General features: G+C 38.3%; 1 protein-coding gene across 3 annotated transcripts in view; it reads left to right on the forward strand.

Moving 5' to 3' along the window:
• LOC145999708 (meiosis-specific nuclear structural protein 1-like) overlaps positions 1-16,883 on the forward strand; it is a 67,879-nt gene extending 50,996 nt beyond the window's left edge. For all 3 annotated transcript variants that reach the window (XM_083136979.1, XM_083136978.1, XM_083136980.1), the window contains exons 8-11: positions 3,850-3,976; positions 7,978-8,181; positions 11,723-11,907; positions 16,178-16,883. In XM_083136979.1, coding sequence (XP_082993105.1) covers positions 3,850-3,976; positions 7,978-8,181; positions 11,723-11,907; positions 16,178-16,352 — 691 coding nt within the window. In that variant the 3' untranslated portion in view covers positions 16,353-16,883. The remainder of the gene's footprint in view (positions 1-3,849; positions 3,977-7,977; positions 8,182-11,722; positions 11,908-16,177) is intronic.
• The last annotated feature ends 1,128 nt before the right edge of the window (positions 16,884-18,011 follow it).

The following is an 18,011-nucleotide window of genomic DNA, read 5'->3' on the forward strand; positions in this document are numbered from 1 at the left end:
AAATGATTCGCGTTACAAAAAATGTCAATACCCACAGCTCTGCCATGTTGCACCTGCTTGTGCAGAAGCCAGAGTCTAGCTCCTCCTGAGTTTTATTGAGTGTGCTTACTTTTTATCATGGTGACAGGGATGAGATTTTTCTGACACATCAATACTGCTTTGTGGCATTTTATTTTTGTACTATGTTGAACACTGTTATTTGTACCTTGTTTTTAATGCAGGAATGATTAGGTGCCTTCATTTTGGATAAATTTCATTCATTCAGGATAAGCTTCGTCAGTGGCGTGGCGTGACTTCTTCAAAAGTGTTATCGGCCATCAATACAACAATTATGCCTGCTGGACTTGTCATCTTCAACCCCCCCCCCCAAAAAAAATGAAACAAAAAAAAACATGCCTTCGATCTAGATTTTTGTTCATTTCGTTTTTTTCAATCTCCTTAGCCACAAAACTCCTAGAAAGAACTACCACTCACTCACAAGATAGTAACCATGAAAATCTCATGACTAGTGGTGGAGCCTTGTCAATTCTTCATCTCTCTTTCTTTGCAAGGGGAAGAAGAAGAACCACACATTTCTCGGTGGTCAGCTTAACGTTTGTGCAGCGAGCAGATGACAGAATTCCGCTCCTTCAGCAACAGTCAGTTTCTGGAACAGCTGTACGTACTACTGCCAACTTAGTTCTTTAGTGCAAGGTTTGTCCAAATCACGAACCGCACCAAGTAACTATCTTTTCATCTATTATCCAACCAGTCTCAGTTGTAGTTCAAGCCAGCCTTGGCTTTGCAGTCTACCTCTAGTTGCTTAACAGAAATACTATCCACATTTTAAGCGGAATTTAGCTCTTTTTTGCCAATCCAATGTAACAACCCTGGCCTGACCGGTAACTGGGCCCCTAATCAGGCATATGAATAACACTGTAGCACACTGTCCCAAAGTCTTCCCCCACTCTTCCCTTGCATTGGCACCCTCTCCTCTCGTCACCTCTTCAGGGTAGTGGAACTGCCTCTCTCTGCTCTTCTGTCGGCTGGAGAAATAATGTCTGCAATATCTTCTCGTCTGCAACACTGTTGGTAAACATATTTAAATATGTTGTTATTTTTTTTAAACAACTTTTTAATTCTTTACATTTTGCTGTTACCTGCGTAACACTGGTTACATACATGCCAATCCTCTGGGCTGCGTTGATATTCACTTTAAACTAAGAATGTGCGAAGCCGATTACAGATGTATGAAAATCGGCAGAAATTGACATATTGGCATCAGCAAAAATCCGATATTTAAACCGGTACAGAAAATACTAGAGTCTTACCTTCTACTCCCTCTGTCCCATAATTATTGTCCGGTACACCTTTGTTTGTTGTCCCATAGTAATTGTCCGATATTCAAACTTTGACATTGGTGTATACAGAAGAAGAAAATGAAACACGGGAATGAGTCATAAAACTTTATTACTCAAGGATCAGTACAAATTGGCCGATCAAGTATCCAAAAGAACATAAATAAAAAGTAATCAATCCAGGATCAATACAAAGTGACCAAGAAGTTCGATAAAATAAAACATCAAGACGAAAGAGATTGTTGGTCCAGGAAGGTTGTCATCCCATCAACGAGCTAGATCTAGTGCTGCAGTGGTGCTGTAGCCTCGTCATAAATGTTCCGAGGCAAGAGAGATGGCAGGACGTTGCGGCGGTTCAAGTGTGCTTTTTGCATATAGGGAATCCTGTAGTTGTTCCCACCTTGGATGCTCATTTCATGGCACCTTTCTTCACTATGCCAGCTATACTGTTTTCCAACAGAAACTCGTACACTGCCTGTCGTTCACTGTCCGTGAGGTTCTTGCTACCCCTGTCGCTTCCTATCATGGGTTGTGTGTTCATGGCTGTTCTTCTCACACGTACTCACTGAAGGAGTGCTCTACTAACGATTTGCAGCGTGCCTTGCTAGACCGGTTTGCATACAGTGCCACACCGGTGTGTTCCAACCCAATGCCCCCTTTTGGTAATCGACTGGGTGGTATTTGTTGCTCGTTGCAATAAGTTCACGTTGTTCCTCTTCACAATCTTGAAGATGGATCTACTGTGCCTCTCCTCACTGCCTCTTCGTCTGTAATTCCTGTACTACCATTTTGGCATACCAGACTATAATTATGGGACAGAGGGAGTAATAAGTTTTATATTTTAGTTTTGTAAGATTTATTGAAAATTAGGTTATGATTCTTCATCATTGTAGAGTTTTTGTAATAAAAGTATTGCAAACTCTCATTCAGAGGATCAACCTACCTCAAAACTAGTCCACGTGACCAGGATTCGCTGTTGTATTGGAAATTCAAAATATAAATGAGTACCCAAACCTGAAGCAAGTGGTAAGAAAATACCTGAGTATGCCTGCTGCATCAGTGTTCAGTGTTGCTGGACAGATTTGTGATAAGAGAAGAAGTTACTTTCAGAAATGCTTCCAAAACTCGTGCGTACATCGGCATCGGTTAATTTTCAGCTTCGTCACATTCCTACTTTAAAGCAATGCAATACTTGCACTGTAATGGGAACATAAAGATAAAGTGAATGTTGAAACATGTAAGTATTCCATTACAACTATATCATATCAACCTACCAGAACTATTTTATACAATAAACTAGCTGATTACCCAGTGTTGCCCAGGTATTCATTTATCCCAATCATCTATTAGACAGGAAATACAAGAAAAAGTAAAAAATCAATAGATATGCTTGTGGTCAAGAAGTCTTGCTACTTTTTACAGTATAGTGAATTTACATTGATACACCTGTACTTCGATTTGTTAGTGTCGTTTTGCAGAATAATATATCTTCAAGTTGATTAGGTAAATATTTTGGTACATTGGAATCTTACAAACCCTTTACATTGTTAATATTTTTGTGTGTGCAAGGGTGGGTGAGAGTCGGTAATATGGAAGGTTGGAATAGTGAAAACATCTGCTTGTATCCTTGAATTTTTGGAAAGTTTGCCTAGAAAACCAGGAATTATACTTGAATTTTTTCATGGTCCTATTGACCACTATGAATCTTTTTGCGTTATCCACACTCAAACTCCACCTCTTGTCTGTGAGGATCATTTCATATCCTGAAAATTATCTTTCAACAGGAACATAGTCAGTAGTGCAAATTTGAATGCTGAAACATTCCTTCCCAAGGCGTGGATGCCAAAAAGGACCAAACTGACACGAGAGTGAGCAAGGCCACACAGATCAGAAGTTTGCACTTGGGACTGTGCAGGCAGTAGAGACAATTGGGTGGCAAAACTGAGAATGGGAAGGAGGGGGGGGGGGCAAGGACAGTTTACTTTATCTTAGTAGGGAAGGCTTAGCATTAAGAGTCTATGGTGCACGGGTAAAAAGTAAGGGGGAACTGTCCCCTTTCGCCGCCACTGTCTGCAGGTAACAGTGCCTTAGACATTTTGTTTTATTAAAGCTTTGATGAACAACATATACTTGGAGGGAGGGAAGTCGTCAGGAAACATGATTCAAACAGGCCAGTCATGGAATTATTTCGCCACCAAACCTAGTAAATACCTCTGTGAGATATAAAAATCCTGTAAAACCTAAAAAAAAGGTTTAATTTAGGCACATAAACCTAAAATAGGTTCTAACAAGCAAAATAGGTTATTTTAGGCATTATAAAACTTCGTCAGTTGTTTCGTTTTTTAATGAAACTCTTATATAACTTGTTATTTCATATTTACCTGCAAAGGAAAATAATAGGTTAAAAACCTAAAATCCATGTAGTTATGTGGACAAACTGGTATGTTCAGTTTCATTTGCCACTGTGCAGAGTGTTTGCTTTAGGTAAATTGTAAATTCTGCTTACTTCTAGGCGTATCTTGGAGCATATGAAAGCCCAGGAGAGTGGGCACCTAGCTAGGATGGAAGAAAAAAGGAAGAAGGAAGAGGCGAAAGCTGCTGTTACGGAGAGAATAGCCAGAGAACTTATCACACAAGAGGCAAGTATCACTTAGTAATTATAAATTCAAGAGCACAGGAGATAAGCACTTCTTGGACTCAGCATACACCCCTGATCTTTAAATTGCATTCCTGTAAAAATTTAAAAAGTATACTTTGATTCAATTTTCCCAGTACCTTCAATCTCATTGATCACTTCTAGTATACAAATATTGACTACTTTTTCGCTTTTAGGAAACAGATTTATTATTTATGTTTCTTGAAATATTATGATACTTTTGAATGTGGGACATTACCCCCACACCCCCTATATGCCTTCATGGCGTGGTGCTAAACACAGGGGAACACTTTACTTTACTTTTTTTTTTAATGTTTCCAATTTTACATTGTGCCGGCCTCTGTGGTGTAGTAATTAGCACCACATGCTATTATGCCAGTGGTGTCGGGTTCGAATCCGAGCCCAGGCATTGTTGTTCTTTGTGAGTGTCCCTTCATTAATTTGATCATATCATCCATCATTCACCCTCATCTTCACGATTAGCCAAAAGTAGGGGAAAAGTGAAGTAAGATGAACCAAATCAATCAGCCAATCAATCCTATTTTACATTGCTTTTGTACCATTTTTGGCTAATTGTGAAGATGAAGATGATTAGATGAAATTTATAAAGTGGCACTCATAGTGAACACCCATGTCCATGCAAGGACTCAAATCTGGGTTAATTTGGATTGGGATCCTCCAACTCAATGTGCTCATGTGCCAAGGCGACAACACTTTAGCATGTGTAAAAGATAAACATTGTTACTTGTAGCAAAGATGAGATGCATATTTTGTTTTTGATGGAAAAACGAAATGTGAAATATCACACTATAATGTTCATTTATGTGTTTGAAACATGTGAGGTGCATTTTCCTACCTTGTTTTGTCAAGACATGGTGTGAAATTAACTGCAAAATGCGAAATAAACTGTTAAATACAAAATTTAGAGTTTATTTACCAACATGACACTTTTTGAAGTCTGAATTATCCTGTGAGTTATGCAAACCATGGAAGATTTATTAATTCTGCTGTAAATAATAAATAAAATTTAGGGTTATACAGTAAAACCTTGTTAATCTGTACATGCAAAAAAAAAAAAAAAAAAAAAAAAAAAAAACAGAATACAAGGTTTTAAATGTGGCTCGAAGTGAACAATCACATTCATCATATTGCTCCGTAATGCCTTAGAATACATACATCCAACGTCCATGGGAGAACTTCCCAAAGAAGAGGCAGTCAACCACTGATGAGCTCTGTTTTCTGCAGACTTTTGGAAAGAAACCGCATTGACATATTCTCGTAAAACTCTAGTCACTATAATACATGGCTGTACAAATGTGACACTTTTCCATAACAAGACACCAATTCAAATAGCCTTACAATTTGCCTTCCGCCTGTCACACTCTCAGAACGGACTCACCGTACTTTAAGCCAACACACACATTTTTGAAGTTGAACAACATTCAGCAACAAGTTTGTAAAAAAAACACAGCAAGTGTTTCGAGTGATGCAGAGCCAGGTCCGTTGGGCACATCATCGTAATGTATGGGTCTCGCATACGTATGTATGTACAGTATTGCTTTACATTTTACTGTACTGTATAGTGTATTTAGGCTCATGCCCTTTAAATACACCATAATAAACATATTTTGTTGCTATAAACGGAGTTTTAATGCGTTTTCTACTGTTCTTTTAGGTTATTTCAGTTAATCCGGGCTTTCATTAAACTGATTAACTTATCCCCCCAATAGTCCGGATTAACAAGGTTTCACTGTATTTATAATTTTATATACAGTAGACTTGTGATTATCCGAGCTAATTAGGACCGAGATTACCTCGGATATGGAAAAACTCGGATAATACGGAGATAATGTGTTAATAGGTCGTAAATGACGAAACAACACTTAAAACTGTATAGCAATTATTTATTACTAGTACAACATAAATGAGAAGATTAATTTTTCCGCTTAGAATAGGCCTACACAGACTTAAACACCACCGTAACAATCGGATACGCCGACAATGTAACGAACACTTGCAGTGTGGATGGTGACTTGACTACTCCATAAACAAACCGGGGGTGGCTTATGAAACGCTATGTTTTCCAACCACTCCCTCGGTTAACCCGGAGCCTCGGTTAATCTCGAGTCGACTGTACCTCTTTTGTTCCGGTCAACTTATCTCCCCCATTAGTCTGGATTAACGAGGTTTTACTGTATTTATAATTTTATATACCTCTTTTGTTCCTGAAATGTGTCCAGTTTTTGTACCGAAATCTTGCTCTCTTATTCACCATAAATATGAGTCCAGGGGTGGGGGAGGATATGCCAGTGTGCATAAATTACATGTAGGGCCTTTCCTATCATTTCCAAGACAGATAATAATTGGATACGGGCTACTTGGAACAACCATTGAATTTAATGTTGTGGCTGTTGAGTGGTAATGGTGAAATCAGAGTTTTTGGGTGGATGGTGGTGATCGTTGAGATTCTGATGTTTACTGGGGTGTTTCGATGCAGGTTTCATCCTCGTATACATTCTCATCTGCCAGATCTGTGGTGGCTTTTACCCTATCCTCAGATTCACACTGCCACAGGCAAATTTAGCCTCCACCCAAAAGGAACCTGCCATGCTTTAAACCTTGTATATATTCTCACCTGCAATATCTGGGGGTGCCTTTTACCTGCATGAAATATCTGCAGTCCTCAACCTCAGTATCAACAATTACCACTCCTTCACCTAAAGTCTGGACTTTACTTTCACTATCCATACCAGCAGTCACATAGCCTCTCTTAATGACTGCTTCTATGTAACAATCATCCACCTTTTACTCACATTCCCTAACACCTCCTTGCCTAAATAAGGCCTCACAGTAACATTTCAAATCAAATTGCCACCCTCTCATTCCCATTCCCAACTATCCAAATTTCCCACACATGCCCTACCACTCGCACATTTCGACAATGGCAAGATACCCATATTTTTCCTCATCTTTACGTACATTCGAAGGTGTCTGGTGATTGTTTCCTATTTCCTTCTCATTTTTCATGTTATCCTGTGTGGCCTGCCTTTCTTTCATCCACTATAGCAGAGGTTCCAAAACTTGTAGTTTCACGGCACCCTCAGTGTTTCAAGACATGTCTGTGGTGCCCAAGTCAGAATGTAGGCCTATCTAACACTTGCAATGCTTAGTTAGTGATGTTAGGTTGCTTGCTTGAAGTTAAAAAAGAAACAAGTATTTCAAATTCAGAAACATTTTGTGTGTAAAAAGTACTAAATAAGCACATATGTGGAACAATCATATCATTTCAGTGACAACATTGGAACATTTCGCAGTGCCCCTGTAAGCCAGCCACGGTGCCCCAGAGTGCAGCAGCGCACACTGGGAACCACTGCACTATAGTATATGTTTGTATGTGTGTGTGGGTGCATTTGCTGTTAACTTCATGATGTGACACTTTTACAATATATTTAAAGATATCAGTTTGAGGAGTTCGTGATGGAAGATAATATTCTGGAATTATATTCTGAATAACTTACTCATAGGTCTCCTTAATGTTTTGAAATGTGATTCATTTCATCTTCAGGGCGTAACCTTTACAGATGGATTCCAAATGTCACCCTCACTTCCTCGTAGAACACCCTAGTACCTGTATGCTCTGGTGTCTGGACATACGGCCAAGATAATCGTCTGTATGGTTGTGTGTTGTCCTGTGTTATCTCCATTTATGTGGCCCTTTACAGCCTCAGCTTTCAGTCCTCAGATATACGTAGGTATTGATTTTAGCTATGGTAAGGGCCTTTTTTAATATGGCGGGTGCAAAGTAGCCTCAGTTCTGACGCACCCACAATTTTAATTTCACTATCATCCTGGAATTTTCCTCAGGAAAGAAAATTAAATATATTGCACTTCAAAATGAATATGTTGTTTGGAGTAGGGCACTTACTTTTGTATGAGAAAAGTTTATTGATGTAATAATCAACATTCAATTTATTTTGTCCACAGAGGAAGAGAGCCGAGAGGGAAGAACTGATGCAGGAGTTGTTGGAAGAAGAACAGAAGGCGATCGCAGCCGAGTACGCAAGGAGAGAAATAGAGGAGAAGATTAGGCAGAGGATAGAAGCAAAGCAGATGCTGAAGGAACAGAGGAAGCTCCGTATGGCTCTGTTACAAGAGGAGAAGGAGAGGGAAGCTGAATATCAGAAACAGGTATGTCTCCTTTGCAATGTTATCTAGAAAGAACATAAAATTGATATAACTGAACACGTGGTCCAAACAGTGGCGTATAGTGGGTTAAGAACCTGGGGTATTGCACCATATCATAGTGTTCGGATGGACAAAAATATGCTGGTGGGGGTCTTTTTGTTTTTTTAACTCATTTGGGGTGGTGGGTTGAAGTGATGTGACTGTGATTAAAAATATATACCTCATAAATAACAGATGGGAATGTACACTGTCAGTAAGGAAAGGATTTCAAGAATTGCATTCTTATTTGCATAAATAAGAGGCCCATATTGTGAAATATTATGTAGGCCTATATACGAGAATAAAAATAAAATTTAAACCTACCCATTTTCACGATTTTAAGTTCGGGTACTCCTTGTTGGTGCAGTGATAACGTCGTTGCCTTGAAACTAAGGGGTCCTGGGTTCGATACATGGTGGTTTAACCTTTTGGTGCCCAAGCATCTCGAACGAGATACCCAAAAGTAACCCTCGGGGTACCAAGCATCTCGATCGAGACGCTGTGTCAATGTCGTAGTTTTTACGTTATAACTTTTCTATTTTTGGCTAGAATTTCGATTTTATTTTTTTATATTGTTCCTAACACATGTATTTAACAGAAATGGTTTTTTGCATTTTTTTTGTCTTCATGAAAATGGGGGAAGGACTTCTCTTTTGCGTCTCTTTTCAAGGTCAATTTTTTGCCGACAAAGGAAGACCGACTTTGTTGTTCTAAAGCAATGCTTTTCACTCCCTCCTGCTAAGTGCAGTCGAAGGAAGCTTGTTTATCAGTATCTGATGTCAAAATGAAAGTTTTCCGTGAGGGTGCAAGCAGGGGGGAGGGTGAAGACTGGTTGTTGAATCTGCGTTGTGAGAATGGAATTTCAAAGTGCGCTGAAGGAAACCTTTGTTTTTTTTAGCACAAGTGTCCACAAGTGGCAACAGGGGTTACCCAGCATTGTCTAAAAATAGAATTTCAAGCAGCTGCAAGAATAGGCACTCATTTGTCACTACGTTCTAGCTTTTCGTCCGTGAATGTTGTGCGTAGGTGTCGTTTTGTGCCCAAGTGCGAGGACATTTTTTGGGTGAAGTGACAATTTTTTAAAATAATTTTTGGGGTTTTTCTTCCTTCCCCCTCCATATATACACCAAATTTGCATTAATTTTGCATTTTGTGCATTTTGACTTTTTTTCGGGGTGGGGGAAACACCATTTTTTTAAAGAAAAGTATTTTTGAGGGGATTTCCCCCCCTTTCCCCCTCCATATGTATGCCGAATGTGCATAAATTATATATCGTCTGAATGTGTGATTCATTCTGCGTACAACAGTATATCTTTCATATCTCTAGGGCATTTAGTTTCTGAGCTATTGCATTTTGAAGCTTGAATCAGTGGCGTCCCGACCATTCCTTTTGGGGGTACAACTCAAGTTACATTGGTCATACGACAATGATGCAAATATTTTTCTGTTTCTTACATGCCAGCGATAATTTCTATGTGCATTTTGAACTTTTCATATCCTTTTTTTTTCGGGGGCGGGGGGCAAAACCCCATTTTTTTAAAAAAAAGTATTTTCAGGGGATTTCCCCCCTTTCCCCCTCCATATATACGCCGAATGTGCCTAAATTATATATCGTCTAAATCTGTGATTCATTCTGCGTACAACAGTATATCTTTCATATCTCTAGGGCATTTAGTTTCTGAGCTATAGTCATTTCAAGGTACCGCTGCATTTTGAAGCTTGAATCAGTGGCGTGCCGACCATTCCTTTTGGGGGTACAACTCAAGTTACATTGATCATATGATGATAATGCAAATATTTTTGTGTTCCTTACATGTCAGCGATCATTTCCATGTGCATGTCGACACTGTCATGTACTTTTTTCTTGGGAGGAGGGTGGGGGAACCAAATTTTTTTTCCGAAATTTTGGAATTTTGAGAGTTAGCCCCCTCCCCCCCCCCCACCACATATACACCGAATTTGCAAAAATTTCATATAGTCTGAATCTCTGGTTCATTCCGCATACAACGGTATATCACTCATCTCTCTAGGGCAATTAGCTTCCGATCTACACTCATTTAATTGAAACTCTGCATTTTGCTCAAAATCGGCTCTGTACCCAGAGGCTTACTTGTGAAAAAGGCCTTGGGCAGCAAAAGGTTAACTGCAGATCTTATCCCCATTAGCTTATCTGTTCATAAAGTGGACATACAAGAAAAATCCACAACAATTTGGAGCTTATCGTCATTCGTAAGCCGAATAGACAGCTTGTTAATTATGTCCCTCATTTCAGTTCACTACACAACACAGCACATATCATTCACAAAAGTACAATCCACTCACTACTGTATTCACACGCTGCCTCTAAATAAATTTCACGCACCAAGACTGCTAGACGCGATCTAGACTAGAACTGGTCCTTGTCATTTCAGTAATTTTTAGATGCACTCATAAACCATTCCCACTCACCCAACAATTTTGTACTCCCCCACTGTATCTCTAGTTGTTTGAAGGTCAAGACCTCTTTTCCAACTCTTCTGCAAGCATTCAATGATGTTCTTGTCCCTGCCATATGACATACTTTCCCCTTGGCTGCAGTAATTTGGCTTCAAAATTCCCCATTCCTGGGAAAATTACATGCTGGGAAAAATTGGTTTGCAACATTGACTCAGACTGTTGAGGAAGTTCAGAGGGTTTTTCCCTCATCATATGCAACCCTGTTCTCTCTCCTGTAACAGTTTGGTTCCACAATTCCCCGATCCTGGGGAAATTACATGCTGGGGAAAATTGGTTTGCAACATTGATCGGGTGATTCTTAAGGTAGCCCTGTCACCCCCATGGAGTTGCCCGCCGGAGCTGGGCCAGCAGTCTCGCAAACTCAAAAGAAAGTGGGCAATGTTTCCAACTCCTAAGAAATCAGGTTCATCTTATTGAAATGAGCAATTTTATGCACATTTTCTGATAGATATTTTTTTCTGAATATTATTCACTAAGTCGGAGCTTCGCAGATAGCCCCGAATGTACGCCTCTGGATCCAAACCTTTATTAGATAATCATTACACTATGTAGGTAAAAGGTACTTAAAGGCATGTGGGGTGGAGGTATAGATATCGCTTTGCACTATACAACACAAAAGCGACATCACTATGCAGAAGCTAAGTTCATCTGCCTTACCATACCAATAAGTTATTTTCAGCCTTGTTCCTGTTCAGTGTACCTGCATTTCAAAAACACACTGAAATATGTCTTACACATTTCGTGAGATTGACAGTAGTGCAGAGTTTCTCAATACTAAATGCCATGACACTACACTATTCTAAGGGCAGTTATGTTTAATCAACAGTGTTTATTTTCATAATTCATTGCACAGAAACGGCAAGAAAAGTATTGCTTAACTATCAGTAGAATAGTTACTTATTGTCAAAAATGTAGTCTGTGCATCTCACCCATGACAATGTAATGCCCCGCCCCTATCTTTAAATCTCCCCTTTGCACTTAGACTAATCAGAACCTAATTCCATTACAGCTCATGGAGAGGTACGCCGAAGAGGCAAGACTTGAGCAGCTGAGTGCGCAGAAAAGACGAATGAAGCAGCTCGAGCACAAACGAGCCGTGGATCTGATTCTGGAACAAAGACGGATCCAGAGAGCAGAGGAAATGCAGAAGCTCATGGAGGAGCACAAGATGGAAGAAGAAGAAGAGAAAGCCAGGTAAAATAATATTAATGTTAATATTAATATATTAATAATATTAATTACCAATAGGTGTTGTAACAAGGGGTGCTACAGTCTCTATGCTGCATTAGCATGTTTGGTAGCAGGGGTGATATTTTCTCCTTGTAACAGCTCAATGAATAGTCCGGTCTTCAAAAATGGATTGAAATATAAGTGGGGGCTGAAATACTGGTAATTGTGTGCATAGTCGATAGAATCTCTTTTCAAAACTTGCAAGTTTATTGTAACAGTATTTGGCATGCAAATCTTTACAAAACATGGTTCCATTTAATTACTAAACAAGGAGACCCTCAGCATGAAAGTCAGATATATATATATATGTAAATAATATATATATATATATATATAATGCAGATAAACTATGTTTCACTTCAATAAATATATTCTTTATATTAATTTATCAGTGTGATTTAATACACAATAGACTATGTGGCGTAAATTATATCAGGTACATTTTATGATTCTATTTCCACGATAATCAACTGTCTTAAAATTATGCTACCCATAACTTCTAATTTAATTTTAATCTTTTTACCTGGCGTTAAATATATAGTATATACATGGGTCGTTCAATAAATAAGTTTCCCTGTGCCATAAAATTTGTTACAAAAATAGTTGGAGTAACATTATGCACATGGTTGACGAGCCCTATCTGTCGCCTTCAAGGAACAATAGGCATTTCTCTCACAGACATGAAGGCACATGTGCAGAGGGGAAGGAAACTATGAAACATTGTGAAACGTTGTTTATGTATATCAACATAGGGAAACTTATTTATTGAACGACCCTTGTATAAAAAGGAGACTTTGTTTACTCGCCAAAAATAAGACAGGCATTCACACATTCACTCTCTCCACACACAATTTACATAGATGTGAAATATACACAACAACTCACATTCTTCAGTCAAATCACCAGTGTGTTTCATCATCCTCTAACACATCATTGCGATTAACCTATGCTATAATGAAGCTACAATTAACCTGTTACATTCCCGTAGTATTTCAAACTGAAGTTTTAAATAATGGCAGAATCTGATTAAGAGAACTAAACTGTACAACAAAAATGTTGTTGACTGTTCCCATTTAATGCCATGCTGAAAAACTACTTAACAAGAGCATGGTATCTGCCAGTTCGGGTGGCAAATTGCTTCCAACCTTATCACATGCATATAGGCCTCCTCGATGGTGCAGTGGTAGCGTTGTTGCCTTGTAATCAAGAGGTCCCAGGTTCAATACCCAATGGAGGCACATAGTGGTTCAGATCCCACTTTAAACTGTAGGTACAATCCCGATTAGCCTTACTGTGCATAAAATGGACTTAAAACATCAACTTAATCAATCAATTATCAAGTGCATAGCGGTAAGGTGGATTCTTGCAGGCGATGACGAGTATTGGAGGAGAGGTAACACTGGTGTATACGCACGCACAGTAATCCAGGACAAGCAAAAGACAGAGACTGATTCACGGTTTACCGCACCGGAACTTCGCGTACTTTGGTGAATGAAATGCATGTGCGCAAGCTCATTCTCGATTCAATATCCATCTAGCAGGAACCCAGTTTTCACATGTAAACATAAATCTGCAAAAATTTCTAAATGATGCACTAGTGATGCAATTCTCACTCACTCGCACACTTTACTAGCGAGTGAGGCCATGGTGGATTGATAATAAATTAATGTTTTATTCCTGTCACCACACTGTGTAACAGATCAATCATTACTGTATTAGTATTTTACTGATTTGTTTTGTCTATTAGTAAGTGATGGCACAATTCTGCCATTTTCTTATGGTTCATATATTTAAAATATACGGGGTGAGCATAAAGTCTTTACCTGATTTCAAACCTTTATTACACAAAAAGTGCACTATTTTGAGATGTGTTTTTTCGATGTGGTACCAAAACGCAAAGACTTTTGTTATGTTAGGCATAGACATGTCATGTTTTTAAAATGACCCTTCAAACAAGTTCGTTGTTTTATTCATAAACTTCAACATGTACGTGAGTTGTTGCACAGAGAATGTCTAAACAATTCTCAATTTCTCTCCCATGCTTTTAGACAGCAGCTCCTCAGTCACCATTGCTAATGCTACCGTTCTCCTTGCCCTCATGGAGGCACATAATGGTTCAGCTCGCACTTTAAACTGTAGGTCCAGGCCCAATTAGCCTTCTGTACATAAAGTGAACTTAAAACAAGAAATCTATAAGTGCCTTGAACCTTTCATCATCTGTAACCGGTCAACTGCACACTTTGTCATTAGTGAATCCCCACAGGAAAATGTATAGAGGAGTAATATCATGAGAACATGATGCCACGGTGTTAGGCCACCCCTCCCAAATGAGGAATTTGGAAACATGTTATTCAAGTACTGACGAACTCCGAAACCTCTATGTGGAGATGTCTAACACATGGGGAGAAATTGAGCAACATTTAGGCATTGTCCATGCAACAAATTGTACACATGTTGTTGTTTGTGAATAAAACAACAAACTTGTAATTTTGGGGGATATTTCAAAAACACGTGTTTCTGCGTAACATAACAAAACTTTGAGTTTTGGTGCCGTTTCAAAAAAAATCTACCTAGTGTACTTTTTTGTGGAACAAATGTTTGAAACCAGGAAAGTTTTTTTAAGTTTGGTTTCAAGTCTAAGAAGAACCCTGATAGAGGGTTGAAACGTATTGATGTTAAGATTCTTAGCAATTTTCACTGATGCTGATACTCAGAATTTGAAACAATTTTGAATCATAGTTTAAAGATAAGGTCTAATTTAAGTTACACTGTATCAGTGTAGTTTTTTAATCAAATTTAGGGTTCACCATTTTAACAATAGAACAGTGGAGTATCCAATATTCCTAGAACAGCAGAAAGAGGTGATTTTGACCACTCATAAAAAATGCATTTAAAAATTACAAATTATTTTGAAATGGGATCTTTACTTTTTATATTATTTTCTTTTCTGTGTTTAATGTGTTATAATCAAAGTGTTTAGGTTGTTTGTGATACATTTTGATTACAAATTATAATCAACAATTGAACACTCCAAATATGCAACATTTCGTCACGAGAAACTGCTAGTTGACGTGACATGTTCTGCGACATCCTTCCCGGTCCAAGAACACTACCTAAATGACTACGTGCATGTAAACTACGAGTGCAAATCGAAGTCTTTGCACCTAATTTTTTTCTAGCTTGTTATAAGTGTTATTACAAAAGTGAGATATACGAGCGATGCAGTAGGCCTTTCTTGGAACAGCCCTATTGTAACTTCCGATTTCTTCCACGGCACTGCACAGCACTTTTATCAGTTAGCATTTCCTATGGTAATGTCGTAAATACAGAAAGGGGTCATGTAATGTCGTAAACACTACCTTGGGAAATGCCAAGTTCAGTGGCGATGTCCTTCAGATGAACACGTCGATCAGCTTTCACCATTTCATCAACACGGGTAATGTCCGGTGTCAGCGAGGAACGAAGTCAGCCCGATCGCTCATTGTCCTCCACATTTTCCCGCCCATTTTCAAACTCCTTGCACCACCACTGCACACTTCGCACTGATAAACATTTGTCCCCATACACTGGCTCCATTTCCCTGTGGATATCTGTGGCAGTTTGTCCTTTGCACCATAAAAAACTAATAACACTTTGCTGCTTATATGGCGTGGACTTCCTGAGCACTCCGGCCATCTTTGCCAACTGATAACAGTGCCGTACCGTGGAAGAAATCAGAAGTTACAATAGGGCCATTCCAAGAAAAGCCTACTGCGTCGCTCGTATATCTCGCTTTTGTAATAACACTTATAACAAGCTAAAAAAAATTAGGCGCAGAGACTTTTTGATTTGCCCTCGTATGACAAGTGGGAACATGCTCAAGACAGGATGATGCAGGAACCGCAACCTGACGCTGATATTGCAGCACATATAAATGAAACTTCACATGGGTCATGAAATTTAACAGCAAGAATGTATATTTTGTAGATTTAAATATACCATGTTGGAAAGGACAAAGAATTATGAAGAGTTACAAAATGTCTAGGGGAAAAAAATATGAAAAACGGGATAGTTATTAAAGAAACTGTGAAGATAGGGGTCATTTTGACCCCTCCAGCTCTTGTAGTGTTAACACTGAAATGCCATTTTATGTACTGCTTTTGATCCCAAAATGTGCCCATTTTTTGTATGGACATCTTGATCTTTTATTCACCATAAATAAGTGGCTCTAATTGTGATTTATTATTCTCCATAGGCAACGTTTAATAGAAGAAGAGCGAATAAATCTACTCAGGGAGCATGCCACAAAGCTCCTTGGATTCCTACCAAAGGGACTTCTCAGAGAGGAGGATCTTCCTCATCTCGGATCTTCTGTTCCGGAATCCTTTTATCCCAAAGCAAGTGGAAACAGACCCCAGCTGACGTCTTAGGCTAAAGGTTGCAGCGATGTACTAATATTTGCTCAGGTAAAGTAGGCGTAAAAGAAAAGCTGTATGCAATTGATGAAATTTTTATGCTATCTCGGACACTTCCTGCAATTTGACTATGGTACCACATTGTGCCTTGTTAACGTATTTTGTATTTTTGTATGTTGAATTATATAACTTACGTGTAATTTTGTGGGTATTTCATTCATCCTCATGACAAATTTTACATCTACTGTACATTTTGAATCATATTAAAATAGCATCATATATCAAGTACTATATACAATCTAATTTAGGTATGGTAAAGGTTATACTGTGTTGAAGTCAGCAATTGTAATTCCACTTTGTAATTGCATATTACTCATAGAAAAATGACAAAAATATTTTTTCTTACCTATAAAGACATTAAAACAGATTAAAATCACCAACAGTAAATTAGCAAGTTGAAAACACAATATATGGAGAATGTCCTGTTTATGTCACCATGGAAAACAGTGTCATTAAATATATTTTAATAAATGCTTCTGCACTGTATTTGGTTTTAGGAAGAATAATATGTATTTTGTGGCAGAACAATATCTTGTCTTGTATTCATGAAAAATGCAAGATGTAAAATTACTTTAATGTCTAGTTTAAGGGCACGAGGAACGGTTTAAGGTCCTGAGAGGACCTTAAACTGCCCCTCCCCCACTGACCTTACCCTGCAGTGAGCTGGAGAAAAGAGGTCTGTGCACTGAATTTTTATAGGAGGGGGAGAAAACTTAGCATTATGCTTATGAGAGCATTATTTTACTTGTTCTCTTGGGAAAAACAGACTAACATAAAGAAAAACACATGAACAGAAAGATGACACGTTGAAGATTTTATTAGTCGGAAAAGTCAAAACTTCCATTTTTTTTCTCCATAAGGAATGCCTAGGATTCTTCAAATTCTTATTCATCTAAACATCTTGTCTAGCTTAATAATCAGTTTGGAAAAACGCTTCCACTTGGAACACAGGAAGAAATTCATACTCTCATGTATAGTCTGGTTTATTTTTAACAACAGGGCTTATTCAGACAATTATTGAAATGAATTCACACAGTCACTTTTTGCCTTAAGTGATTTTTGTAAATCGTAACGTACTAAAGAACTAAACAAATTTTTGCTGCATTAAGCACGATATGCTCCTTGGATACAATTTTTAGCAAATTCTACTAATGAAGATAAGGGAAAAAAGAGCTCCTGCATAGTCAAGTGGTTAAGCACTCTCACTTTTAGTTGAAGTGATCCCAGGTTCGATTCCTGGTGGGAACCCCCAAAGTTTGAGTGTAGACCCATCATCTTGAGGACTTGAGGACTTGAAAAGAAGTAACAAGCTTCAGTCTCGGAAGCATGGAACTCAATGCACTGACAATTTTAATAATAGAATAATCTGAAATAGAAATTTACTTTGTACAAGGTGGTGCAAAAGTCATCACCTGATTTTCTAAGCCTATAGCTTGGGTTTTAAATTAAACAAAGTAGGTTTTTTTTTGTGTTAAACTTTTATTGATACTTGTAAGTTTTATGTCCTCAATTTTTAAAGATAACATCCAATAAATGACCATCATTCGAATTGATGCAAATTTGGGCTCTTTTTATTGCATTTTCCCAGGTGTTGGAAATCTGTGGGGAAATGTT

The sequence above is a fragment of the Lepisma saccharinum genome, chromosome 15, assembly GCF_977018435.1.
Source record: "Lepisma saccharinum chromosome 15, izLepSacc3.1, whole genome shotgun sequence".
NCBI classification, from domain to species: domain Eukaryota; kingdom Metazoa; phylum Arthropoda; class Insecta; order Zygentoma; family Lepismatidae; genus Lepisma; species Lepisma saccharinum.